General features: G+C 43.6%; 1 protein-coding gene across 1 annotated transcript in view; it reads left to right on the forward strand.

Moving 5' to 3' along the window:
- The first annotated feature begins 10,267 nt into the window (after positions 1 to 10,267).
- The window catches only part of POLA1 (DNA polymerase alpha 1, catalytic subunit), a 182,916-nt gene continuing 179,259 nt past the window's right edge, over positions 10,268 to 13,924 (forward strand). The window contains exons 1-5 of the mRNA XM_066313985.1: positions 10,268 to 10,390; positions 11,331 to 11,427; positions 11,901 to 11,981; positions 12,779 to 12,894; positions 13,145 to 13,207. Of these exons, the coding sequence (XP_066170082.1) occupies positions 10,268 to 10,390; positions 11,331 to 11,427; positions 11,901 to 11,981; positions 12,779 to 12,894; positions 13,145 to 13,207 (480 nt within the window). The remainder of the gene's footprint in view (positions 10,391 to 11,330; positions 11,428 to 11,900; positions 11,982 to 12,778; positions 12,895 to 13,144; positions 13,208 to 13,924) is intronic.

Here is a 13,924-nt window from a genome sequence, read left to right on the forward strand (position 1 = left end):
TCAAAACGAAGACAAGCAGACCCTCACTTAATTTCTGTCCAAAAGTCATCAGGAAACTCTGAAAAAAAACCTGTGGTTAAATAGTGTTTGACTTCAAAGCCAAACATCTACAAGAAAACATAATAGAATAAATTACTGAATATTTAACCCATTTGCTTTAATAAATTTTGCTTCAATGGATATATTTTTGATACTGATGGTTTTAACTGTAAGATTTCATAAGGTCAACTGCAAGACTTTGTAAGATGAAGGAATGGTTTATGTCTGGAGCAGATTTACTAAAATACTGTGTTTCTGTGTATGTATATATGTGTGCATGAATCCCTGTATTTATGTATCTATGTATCTATCAATGTCATGCTAATTCTAGACATGCTAGAATTAATCATCATAAATAGCAGAAAAAGATATTTTATTGCTGAGATGATCAATTAGTTAAATCATATATTTTTAGACTGAGATTGAAACCCCACAAAGGTTGATTTTTTTTTTCCTTCCTGTGTAGGCGGGAAAAAAAGGTAGAGAATGAAAGGTATGAATTAAACTGCACCCTATAGGTTTTTATTGCCTCCAACAGCAATCACTTTGCTGCTTCCGTGTAATATTGGCTCCTACTGTAGCTTTAATTAATTTTTAGAGCAGTTCATCATTCCAGTGGAATGCACAATGCTTATAAACTATCCTCTTTTTGTCAATATAAATCAAAAATATTTACTATTTATGAAATAGCCTTATAAAATGTATGCAGATTAAATCCACAAAGTTTTTCTGTATGCAGTGTCAGTCCATAAATTATGAAAAGTAAAAACATGGTATTTGGTACAGCATTATTTTATACCTGGTTCTTTCCACAATTCCATAGTGAAGATGTGATGTTTAATAAAATCTGTGTTCTCAGGATACGTGTATAGAATCAAATTAGTCAGTCTTTATGTAAGAGTTTAACTAAAAATGTCATGTTAATTCTGATATGGTTTACATGCAAATCATCTGAAATGCACAAATTATTGAAAATAGTGGTCTTTGGTGATGCCATTCATCTGTGCTTTGTAGCACTGTTTTGAGTAAGTAATCATGGCTGGGTTTTGACCAAGAGGATATCTGTCTTCATTTCATCCCTCCTGAGAGATGGTCACATAGTGTGGGAAATATTAAGTCAGCCTGTCCTGTTATTAGATTGTCCTTGCTGATTTTAATAATCAAGCTTTTACTTATTGACTAAATGTTATTAGGAAAGTTGAGGGATTTGAGGGATTCTCAGCAGTGACACTTTATTGATGGATGCTCAGAGGTTAGAAAGCACTTAGATTAACTAACCTCTGTTGATCCTTCCCTTCCCAGAGCCCAAATTAACTATTTAATCCACTTTTAACACTGTTCACTCTTACTGGAAGTTTTTCTGAATGTCTAATCTGAACCTCCTTGCTGCAAATTACTGGCAAAGCTTGCTTTTGCTACTGGGCACAGAGAACAGATTTACTTTCCTTGGCTTTTGTATGACTATTGTGGTAAAGATTTTGAAACAACAGCTGAAGGATTTGGAGTAGAAAGCTGACATTCAGCAGGTTGGTACCTTTGTTATATCTCTTGACTTTTCTCGACTAAACTGTCCCAGCTGCAATAATTTCTCATAGGTCACATGTTATAATCTCTCCATTATCCTCCCTGCTTTTTTTCAGGCTCTCTGTAGATTTCTTACAGAGTGGTGCAAGCACAAGACTACAGCTGCAACTTTACTGCTACAAGAAATAAAATGCTGAATGCTACAGATTCATATTCTTTGCCCTCCTTCTTATTGTTACAGATATAATATAATTAAAAAAAATCTCTTTACTATTTACATTTAAACTGTGTTGTTAGCCCTTCTATCCCTTTTTCTCTTCTTCTGGCTTTCCAGATAAGCTCTCCAATCTCCTTAAATCCACACAAAGCTAAGACTACCCTTCTTGAACATATTTGTATTGCACTCACTTCTATCCATTTTCAATCTCTCTGGAGCCTTCCTTTTCCAACAGCTCAATTTCAAACTTCTTGGAACTGAACATCAGTATTCTGTCACGCTATTTTTCCAGGATTACAAGTCTCCAATATTTTTTTCTCTTCACTGTTCCTGTCTACCTTTATCTTTCCATTTATCAATGTTTCACACAAGTGCCTTCACAGGTTTTCTCATACTATTCCAAATGCAAACCTGCCAAGTGAAACATAAGAAATCATACTGTAAACTGCATTTGAGTGATTGTTAGGGGTTCACATTAATATTTTGGGTATGAAAAACTTAATAACTGGGGAGTTTCATAATCTGGGTAAAGATTCACACTTTATTTGAAGAAAAACACCTACTCTATGCACTGTAAAAGGGCTACCTGGGAGCTAGTATAGTTTTTATTAATTATTATCTGAATGCCTCTCACTGTAACAGCTTCCTCCATTTTGCCTAAATTAAGGTAGATCAAGTATCAAGCTTAACTGGAAAGACCTTTTCTTTGAGGTTTAAAGTTACTTTCCTGCTAGTGTCTACAGGAAAAATCAAAAGCTGGACTTGAAAAGAATTAAAAATTTGTGACTTGCTAGTGTTGGAAAGCAAGATCAGATGCCACTGGAACAGCAACACACAAGGAGACACCACTGCTAGGCCTGACCTGACTTGTGTTTCTACCTTGCCTGTGGTGATGAGGCAGGTCCAAAATCTTGTATGATGATCTGGACTCTTGACTGGGCCTGATAGCTCACCCTGCCTGGGTCTGCGGGATGGAGCCCTGGGTGTCAAGTCCCCCACCAGCCATATCATGTCATTGCCTCCTTGTCCTCATGGAGCAGCTGCCCCTTGCTATGCCCTGACAGCTAGATCAGGCCTTCCTAAGTCCTGAGCTGAGCACAGTGGGGCCTGGCCCATGGCTGTGGCTAAATCTTCTGCAATTCCTCCTGTGCCGTCAGCCTGACCAGCTTTGCTATCCTCATGTACTGCCCCCTGTCCAACCCCAGTTCCTGAGTGAACCTCCTCTCAGAACCCACCTGGCAGTCCCTTGGGGCTGGTCTACAGGGTATCTACCACCCTCTAGTTCCATCTGCTGTGGCCCCTTTCCAGGCCATTGTCCCTGCCCTGGCTGGGGGTCCATAAAGTTATCCACTGACAACCTGCATCAACTAAATCTCTCTCCCCCTTCTGAGCCCTCAGGTGTGAGGACTCTTGTTTGCGGGGAATAGAAATTGCTGTCAAGGCTGTGAGGGCACTGACAGTCCTGACCAAAGCCTCACCTGGGTCCCCTGCCCTCTGCTCATGGGCTCTGAGTTCTGGCCTGTGCTGTTGGTCCTTGCTGGAGCTTAGCTGTAGGAGTGCTGGTGTCCATCCAGATCAGCCACAGCTGTGCCCCAGGCTCCCTACCCTGACCTGGAACCGGCCTTGTTCAATGGACTTGTTTGGTGATTCCCCAGTGAAACTGTACAATGCCAGACTGAACTGGGCTTTGAGCAATCTGGTCAAGTGGAAGGTGTCCCTGCCTGTGACTCAAGGGTTGGAACTAAATCACCTTTAAGGTTCCTTCAAACCCAGATCATTCTACAGCTTGCCTGGTGATCACTAGGCTGCATCTGAGCCAGGTTACCATCACTGGACCTGACCCTGAGTCGTGTTTCTGGTTTGAGACCAGTCTCATCACCGTGGACTTGTCCTGGCTGATCCTGACTCTCCTCTCCAGCCTGCCCTGCTCACAGTCCTCAGACTGGGGAGAAAGGTCCCAGCTTCCTGCCAGTCTCCCCTACTGCAGGGAGCACTTGGCCCTTGCTGCTTCCCCACAGGGAGAGCACAGCCTTCTCCAGCACCAGTCCAGCACCAGAGTTGTCAGGATTACAGCAAGACTGCAGCACCTCACGATGCTGTCTTCTTTTTGGCCAAAGGGATGGGAAAGAGTGAATGCTGAGAGTATTCACCCATGGAAGCACATTTGATCTTCAGCCAGGTCTTGAAATGTAACAGCCTCTCTGCAATAATATTCTGCTTATATAATTGTTCATTTTTGTGCAATTGTAAAGAGAGAGTGCTGAAAGTAGTTAAAACAGAGACTTTCATGCTGTGGCAATAACCGTATGCTCTTGAATACCATTGGCATCAGACTTAATTCTTAGACGTTATAATTATGTGAGAGCTCATTTTCTCTGAGTTTGCTCTCACTTGTCTTCCCTATTTAATATACATTATAATATTTTGTATTTTTTTTCTAGGCTTGAATAGGAATATTGTATTAGGCAAGCAGGTGACGAGATTCTGTTCTCTGTTCCAGTTAGCATAATTCCACCAATTCTGGTCCAGTTACTAGGATTTGCTGTAATTTAACTGCAATCAGAATTGAATTGTATTTGTTTAAGAAAGAAAAAGGTGTCTCTGAGTGTTCATTCCATAGACTTTTTCTGTTATAATGGAAATTAGTGTGTAGTTTTTTTTCTATTTCACATTTTTATTTCAGAACCTTAACATCCTAACAACAACTTTATTCTCTTCATCCTGTTGTTATCAAGTAACTCAGGTAGGAAATTAAAAAGAGCTGTGCAGTGAACAAAAGACATTTAGAGGCCTGTTAAGCAAGGAATTTACCCTTTTAACATAAATGTCTGCATTATCATTATTGATAAACACAAGAAGCATCTATCTTTTCATACTTCTCTCAATTAACTATATGTGAAGAGTTTCGAAAGCAAAGATGTCTTGTAAAGTAGTAATTTGAGATTTCTTTTATTTTTAATTTACGAAATCTGTGATTCTTCAGGAGTTTAGTCCCCCAAACAGTTAAATAATTCTTGTTGAAATGTCACATGCATAGCACAGTTTAGTAAGCAGCTGCAGAAGTGGTCAGAGCCAGATGAAATTTGAAGGAAAAACTTTTAAGTTAATTTAGTAATAATGTGCATTAATTCAGACCAATGTAAGGATTAAAAGTAAGATAATGAAATACTCGATGTTTGTAGGAAACATACACATAGAACATATACACTTGTATCTTGAGTAGCATGCACACACACACAATTTTCCACAAAGACAGTCTGTACTTAACAGCAATGAAATAATCTTTAAGCATTTTGAGGTATAGGTGAATTTGCTATCTTGCTGTCATTCATGATTTACAGGCATTGTTTTTATACCACCACTCTTAGTTTTAACAGATTTTTTTCCATCATCGAAAGCATTACCTACCACAAGCTTAATGTGTATCTAAGCACTGAATCCGAGAGTTTTAACCTGTCCTACTGTTTTTGCAGCAGATCAAGCACACTCTAGTCATTAAAAGGAAGAGAAAAATAATTCTCAATTCAGTAATTATTTTGTCCATTTAACTTAGTTTTGATACTATACTATATTTGTACTTTCCTATGCTAATGTAAACTACTGTTTATATTACATTGGAACGCTTGCAATGAGTTTACAGTATTTCCTATTAATAACTTACATATTTAAATAACAACTTGGAGAAAACAAAACAAAAAATACATCTTTTCACCTTGTGTTGAAATCTGTGGGTTTCCTGAGTTTCCTGAGTTTCTTCCTCCATACTGTGTTTTTCGCTGCCTACCATCTTCATTACTATGCTTGTCTTGCACTTTTGTCTGCAGCTATCACACTTGCCTCGAGGGAACCTTGTTGGCTCTGAACCACCAGAATTCCTACTTCTTGTTCTTAAAAGCCAACTGAGCAAAGGTCATGCCAAGTTGTTCTTGTATGGCTGTCCAAAGGGAGGTTAAAGATCAGCTCAAAGCAATCGGCTGTGATAAAGCCTTTAGCAGAGAAAGTCCCAAATCTTGCTGGGTTATTTTTCCTTCCCAAATCAAAGCCTATCCCTTGCTCCTCCCACCTTTTACTTCCCCCCCCCCTGCAGCATTTAAATATGTTATGCTGTGCTGTGGGAAACAGATGCATTCTTGTTACTGCCAGAGATGAATGTCAGGATTGAACTAGCATCCGTGAAAAAGTCTTTTGTTTGATCTGCGCTGTCTCACAGTGGAGCTACGGCAACAACTTCCGTTTGGGAAATTAACTGTGTCACTGTGTACCGGCTCAAATCGTGGCATCACCTGAATGACAAACATGCCACTGTTCACAGGACAGCTGACAAAGAGTATTGTTTAATTTTAATCAACAGCATTAAAATCCAGCCAATTCAAAAATGAAGCATGTGAAGGCTAGGTATTTGTGAAATGCAGTGGCGTTGTATTTTTATTCAAACTGAAGAATTTAGAGATATTGTTATTTTAAAAATGTTTATGTATTGTAGCTTAAAAATTGAGTAACTTCTGATTTTGAATCCCACGTCATTCTTGGTGATGTGATCTTGTTTTTTGCATGCGTTTAAAAAAGAAGTAAAGCAAACAGCGTCACACTCCTGTGAAGGAGAGGCTGTGTGTAGGTGTTGTTGGTTTAACCTGGCAGGCAGCTAAACAGCACACAGCCACTCACTCATTCACTCTCTCACCTGCCCCCTGAGTGGGATGGGGGAGAGAACTGGGGGGAAAACCCAAAGTAAAATATGGGGGTTGAGACAAAAACTTTAATAGAAGAGAAAAAAGGAAGGAAAAGGAGAAAAAAGGAAGAAAAAAGAAGAACAACAATAATTTAAATACGCAGAGTAAGTGATGCACAGTGCAATTGCTCACCGGCCACTGACTCATGCTCAGACAGTTCCTGAGCAGTGGCCTCTGGCCAGTTTCCCCTCCAGTCTAGATACAAGGCACAGCATCCTATGGTATGGAATATCAGCTGGGGTCAGCTATCCTGGCTGTGCCCCCTCCCAGCTCCTTGTGCCCTGCAGCCTCCTTGCCGGCAGAGTAGGGTGAGAAGCTGAAAAGCCCTTGACTCAGTGTAAATACTGCCCAGCAACAACCAAAACATCAGTGTGTTATCAGCATTACTATTTCCAGAATTCAAAACACAGCCCTGTACCAGTTACTAGGAAGAAAATGAACTTGATTGCAGTGGAAACCAGGACAGCAGATCAGAGAGGCATTCTCACTGTGGCTGGCAGTGTTTCCAAGGATGCACGTTTGCTACAGCTCAGCTGGCCTATTAACTAGGTTCTGCTGAGGGGGTCTCATTCCCTGGCAATGGGCACTCTGGCTGTCAGTGTCCAGCCTCTTTTGGCACCAGGGAGCTGCCACAGGTGGCTGGGGTCATTCTTCTGCTTCCACCTAAGACTAGATCCAACAGTGGGATAATGATGTACTAGCACCTGGATATATAAGTTTGGAGGATTGGGAGTTTGTTTTAAATTCTCTCTTACCAATTCAAAGGAGAAGGAGAAGGAAGGAAACTACTTTTAATTTTCAGAACCATATAAATTCCTCCAGATGGTTGAAAACAAACAGTATATTCAGACCAAACAATATTAGTTCACATTTCTGCAACAGCATATCATCCATAAGGAGAGAGCCCTGTGGTGCCACCTGCCTTTGCAAGAAGCTGGAGTCAGTGCCTGCGTATTTTCATGAGCAGTAAATGCTTCTCAACAAAATTCTACAAATGATGGTGGTAGGTTTTTGAGTAATGATTGGCCAGCACCAATGTGTTTGGACAAAATATCGAGGTTAATCTGTGGAGAAACAGCACAAACCCCATCAGTTTCCCTGGATTTCTGAACACACACAGAGACAGATCTGAACCCTTTTAGAAGAGAGGACTTGTAAAGCTTCAGTTGTCTAAATTGAAGCTTTTAAAAAATATATGTATATTAAAAACTATATGTGTTTGTATAATTATATATTATAATTACATAGTTATAACTACATACATTTATAGTAAACACACACACACACACATATATATATGTGTGTATATATATATATAAAAATGTATTTTGTCTCTAAGCCGGCCAGCCACTACCTGCCTCTGAAAGACTCTAGGGAGTGATTTACTGAACAAGTTCCTGAAAGTTGTGATAGAGGAAAAAGACCATGGCTCCTACATGCGTTAGTTTTGTCATGATCACTACTCGACCTTCAGGGGTTACAGGTCGATGGAAAAGTGTGGGAAATCTCCGTTTCTCCCGCTGAGAACGTCGTTGCAGGTGATCTTTCACCCTCACGCTCCAGCCTTTATCCAACTGGCATCAACCACCGACTCCCCTCAGCTCAGGAGATGTATTTTATACATGACATTCAGACATGATGTATGACAAGGCATTTAAACACGGCTTAGCCCTAACTGCGGCACCGGACCCGTAAGGGCGATGAGCCCCTGCAGCACACGAAGCCCTGCTCAGATCCGTCACACGCAACTCGCGGGACACCGCGGGCCGTGGCGCCAATGGAGCGCCTGCAGAGCCGCGGCGGCAGCAGCGGGCCCGACCCAGTACGGGCCCGGCCCAGCTCGGGCCCGGCCCAGCACGGGCCCGGCGCAGGCCCGGCGGCGCAGGCCTCGGGCAGGAAGCGGCTCCGCCCGGCGCCGGGCGCCGCTCCCGCTGCGGGCCCCGCGGGGGCGGGACGGGCCCGGGCCCTTCCCTCGGGCCGCGCTCCCTCCGCGCGCGGGCCGGCCCCGCCCCCGCGCCCGCTGATTGGATGCGGCCCCGGCGGCGGCGCGCGGGGCTCCCGTCTCGCGCCACTTTCGGGAGGCTTTGGCGCGAGCGCCATGGCCGAGAGCGGCGCTCGGGGCCGGGACGGTGAGACCCGGGGGCGGCGGGGCGGCCGGGGCTCTCGTCCTTCCGCCTGTCCCCGTCCCTCGCGGGCGCCGGCGTTTCGCTGTCAGGCGGGGGGCGACCGGGTAGCGGCGGCGGCGGCGGGGGCGAGCGCGCGCGCACCGGGCGCGGGAGCGCGCGTGCGCGGCGGGCGGTCGGTGGCGGTGGGGGCGGCCGGCGGGGGAGCACCGCGGGGACTCGGCGGGACCCTCTGCGGGCCGGCGGCGGGACCCTCTGCGGGCCGGCGGCGGGACCCTCTGCGGGCCGGCGGGGGAGCACCGCGGGGACTCGGCGGGACCCTCTGCGGGCCGGCGGCGGGACCCTCTGCGGGCCGGCGGCGGGACCCTCTGCGGGCCGGCGGGGGAGCACCGCAGGGACTCGGCGGGACCCTCTGCGGGCCGGCGGCGGGACCCTCTGCGGGCCGGCGGCGGGACCCTCTGCGGGCCGGCGGCGGGACCCTCTGCGGGCCGGCGCGGACGGGGGGATCCGCCCGGGGAGCGGGCTCGGGCAGCACGGCCCCGCGCCGGCGGTGGAGCCCCGCGGGGTGGGGTGGCTCTCCGGTCGTGTCCCCGGTGGGAGCCCTCTCAGCCCAGGGGACAGCGGCGGGCGCGGGTGGTCCCGGCTGCGGCTGGAGACACGCTTGTCCCGGAGGAGCGCGTTGCCTGAGCCGCTGTGTGCAGTAAAGGCGAAGGACTGACAGAAGATAAACGCGCCCGAAGCGGTCCGTCTCAGCAGTTCTCCCCTGTGGGGCGGCAGGCAGTGTAAATGCCCCTTTTCCCGCAGCCCTTGGCAATACAAACCCCGACTTCTCTGAGCTGCGCTGCCGGGGTGCAGCCCTGTTCACAGGTTGATGTCCTGCTGCTGCCAGGAGGGCACTGCCCTGCCCCTGTGGCCACCTGGCTAGCCTTGGGTCTCCTCTCCCCGCATGGGGTATTCAGCCCCTCACACTGAACCCGCAGCCTTCTCCCTGGGCTGTTGGTTTGCTTTTAGAAGTTGGATTGGGTCCATTTGTTCCCTGTGGTCAGATAAGTGTTCCTTGCCCACATTAAGAGAAAGAAAAAAAGGTCAGGGGAAGTAGAAGGCGTCTTTCTGGGGAGAGCATTTGGAAGAGGAAATGGGGTGTCAGCTGTCACTGGTGTCAGCTGGATCACTAGCATGTCCAATCTGGTCACACTCAAGCGTTGTGAAGCCGCCTAAAAACATCACTGCTTTGTGGCAGTGTAGGCCTTCTCTAAGTCTGGTATTCCTGAGTTGTCATGGAGACATGCAAAATAAAAGGAGCTGGAAATTCCCAAGGAAGGGGTGGGGGGGTGTGGATCTCTTAGAGGGAAAGGCTGGTGGGATTTGAGAGGTGCTTTGGGAATCTAGGTGGTAGCTTCACACCGAATGTGAGCAGGCATGAGAGGGCTCTTCGAGCTCCCTGTCAGGCCATGCCTTCAGTATCATTCCAGAATTGGCTTAGGAAGAGCCATCTGTGACTCTGCTTTTAGCCAAGTAGGTTTTGCTTTAAAGAAAAACTGCAGTTATCTATTAATACATGACTGAACACTTCAGTACCAAAGCTAACGGCTCACTGTTAAACCATTTTCTCTTGTTTTTAATTAATTACAGCTATGAGTGACTCTGGAAGTTTTGCAGCATCACGTTCTAGACGTGAGAGGAAGAACAGAAGAGGCCAGCAAGAAGCACTTGAACGTCTGAAAAAAGCCAAAGCTGGGGAAAAATTAAAATATGAGGTGAAAGATCTTTTCTTCTTAATTAAAAGTGAATGTGAGCTGAGAAGCTTAATCACCATTTATTGTAAAAGCTATGGGAAACAAAATAAGCCTTTCAGATCATCTTTTGTGTTTTTAATAGTGTATGTTTTTCTGAATGTAGTCTTCTGCTTTCTAATATAATTTGTTTCTTTCTGTTTTTAAAACTAACCCAGTTTTTTAACTGCAAGTCAAACATGCTTGACATTGCTTGAGAACTATGCCACAGGGTAGGACCAATTTTTAAAATCAAATAATTAATGTTATGATAGGAAGTACTTTTTTTTTTTTAATCTTGAATGATTTTAAACTTTATTTTTCGAGCTTTACATGACTGAAATACTTTAATATTGATGTGCTGGGTTTCCACAAGGAGACCAAAATTTAAGTAGTGGAACTGAAATCTGGCAGTGTAATATTGATACTGTAACATTGTCCAATGGTGATGCCAACAGGAAGTGACTTCCTCATTGAGGTGAAAAAATGTAAAGAAACCAGAAGTCTGTAGATCATTAACATGCAAATTTTCTCTGAGCACTCTGCTTGGGTACATCATATCCCTTTCCTTTTCATTCTTTTCATTGAGGTCAGATTGGTGTTTCAGAGTAGAGCCAAGGCCAGAAGTCTCTTTTTTAAAGATTTACTTGGTAATATGAAATGAGCAATAAAGCAAATAAATTTCAAATGAAATCTCTGCCAGTGCTTCAGTAGATTTTGAGTTTCAGTATACTGGGATAATTTTAAAAATTGATAACTTGTCTTTTATCACTGCCAAAAAACCCCTTAATAACCATGCTTACTAGTTGTGAACAGTGCAGCAGTGTAGGAATCCTACATGCATTCTTGGGAACTTATATTCTGACTGATGCTCTGCAGATTGATGGTATGGAAACTATTAATCCCCAGTATACTTTAACTGTAGGTTGAGGAGTTCACGGGCATTTATGATGAAATAGATGAGGATGAATACTCCAAGATGGTCAGAGACCGTCAGGATGATGACTGGATTGTTGATGATGGTAAGTAAAGATTAATTTTGAGAGTTATTTTGCTTCTTGTGTTATAACTCAATTAGGCTTCATAATGTTCATGCTTTGAAGTAAGTTATTGTTTGTACAGTCTTAAAATTTGTTTCAGGAGACAAGAGAAAGGCAATCTTTGAACGGAAATTAATCTTTGCATTGTTCTCATATTAGTCTGTTATGATGGTAGTGAAAATATTTTTCTGTGAAGATCTGTTCTTGAAATTTTATTTCCAGTTATCAGTGTTACAATTTTACAAAAAAAATAAAAGTACTGTTATTGACAGTTTCTCATTAAACATGCAAGAATATATTTAGTCTAATAGAAGATACAGCTGAGAGTGCTGTAGTTTTTCATACTTGCTTTTGTAACTTTTGCTCTGTATTTAAGGGGGAAAAGTAAATATGTAAAAAAATCAGGAATATCAGAAGACAATTTAAACTACAATTTTTAAACTTTTTTCCTACAGACGGGACAGGTTATGTAGAAGATGGAAGGGAAATCTTTGATGAAGATCTGGATGATGATGCTCTTGGTTCCAATAAGAAAGGTAACTTGCATGTGACCACTGAAGAATGTCTGCCAGGGTCATTTAAAAGGTAGCCAAAATGGGCAACTTCCTGTCATCAGTATATGTCGCAAATGTGGCCAAATGACAGATTACTTGAAGCTCTGTCATTCTGTGCCTGTGGATTTTGTTCAGCCCTGGTGCTGCAGAGGATGGAGGGTCACAAATTGAGGTCACATCACTGTTAACTCCTTCAGCACGACTGGAGCACTGCTGTTCACGGTCTTCTGTGGAATGGGGATTCACTTCTAGAACAAATGCATCTGGGAGCAGTCTTCAAAGGTTTTCAAAGCCGGTGCCTGAAAGTTGTATCATCTCTCTTGAGCACTAAAATACTTGCATGCTTGTAAGAATCTAGAATCATATGATTTTCCCAACTTTTTTATGGAATCTGGTGGCAAACTGAGAAACTGAGTCTGATGTTGAGAATGCAAGCCTAGTGCTAAACTTCTGGACACTCAATTTTTTTTTTTTTTTTTTTTTTTACCTGGAGATGTTTTCATGTAAAGTGTCTTTGTCCTTTTTTTGTATGCAAAAGTATGCAAAAGGCATCTCTTGACATGACTAGGAAAGACAGGGTGATGAGAGGGTCTTTCATTTTTTGTGTGTGCATGAGAGCTGCTACAAAGCTGAAAGATGACTAGGCCTCATTTCAGCCAGAAGTTTAAAGGCAGAAGAAATAGCCTACCTTGGCTATCCGTCCTTGCTGATAACTGGACCTGTAAATGTTGAACTTTCCTTACATAAAATTCACAATTTTTCATTTTTTGTTTTGGTAGGAAAAGGTGGCAGAACATCTACAATTGATAAAAAGAACGTGAAAAAATCTGTGGTGTCAAAGCCAAACACAATAAAGTCGATGTTTATGGCCAGTGCTGGGAAGAAAAACACAGATGTAAGTTTTTACATTTTTGAATTTAAATATTTCTGACTTGTTCACAGTTTTAGTGGGAGTGGAGTAAACCAAAGGCTCATTTTAGTTTCGTGTATCTAGTGAGACAAACTTCTATCATGATCTCTTGTGTATGGAGTCTTTCTGAAAGCATTGTATGTGTTTTGTGGAGATCCTCTAGTCATTTACTGCTGTTCTCCTGATTGGGTTTGCAAATATAACTGAGAACTGTTTGGCTAATCTTACCTTACAGAAAACTGTGGACCTGTCCAAGGATGATTTACTTGGGGATATTCTTCAAGATATTAGTGCTGAAGTAAGTATGTTAATAAAATCTGTTGGAAACAATCTTAATCCTTAATTTGTCGTGGAACATGCCGAGAAAATACAGATTTTCGTGAAACTAGACAATCTAAGACAGATTTCATCCATAGCACATCTCATTGATGTATTCTGTGTGTGTGTGCTGTGTGTCTGTTGTCTCCACCATGCAGATGTTGCATGACTGCATTGCTTGATAAGGAATACCTCTATAACCCAGTTACAGACAGTTTATATTAAGATGATGTGGAGCCTGTGCTGAGGCAGCCTTCAAGGTTTTAGTCACTGTGGAGTGAAAGAGGACTTGGCTGCCTCTGAATTGTGTGCTGTGTATGTGTCACCACACCTCAGCCAGGGAACTGTAGGACATCTCCCTGTGACCTGCGTGGGTTCTGGGAGGAGCTGAGGGAGCAATGTTTCAGCAGGTGATGTAACCTAACCCTCTGCCTGCCTCCTGCTTCCCACGATTTGCTGCAGAGAGCCGGGTTAACACTCCCTTGGAGGCAGGAGTGCAGGATGGCTGCTGTGACAGGGCTGGACTGTCTCAAATACCTGATGCTCTTTTAGCCAGATTTCTCAAAACCACAAGGATTGCTCACATGTAAATGCTGAAACTGCTGTAGTGATGAGATACTGAGGTGGACTATACTGAACTATAATAATCTTAACATGTTTTTTTCAGTGCAGTAAAGGGTATAGGATGTCCCAATGT

This window comes from Sylvia atricapilla, chromosome 2, assembly GCF_009819655.1.
Source record: "Sylvia atricapilla isolate bSylAtr1 chromosome 2, bSylAtr1.pri, whole genome shotgun sequence".
NCBI lineage: Eukaryota > Metazoa > Chordata > Aves > Passeriformes > Sylviidae > Sylvia > Sylvia atricapilla.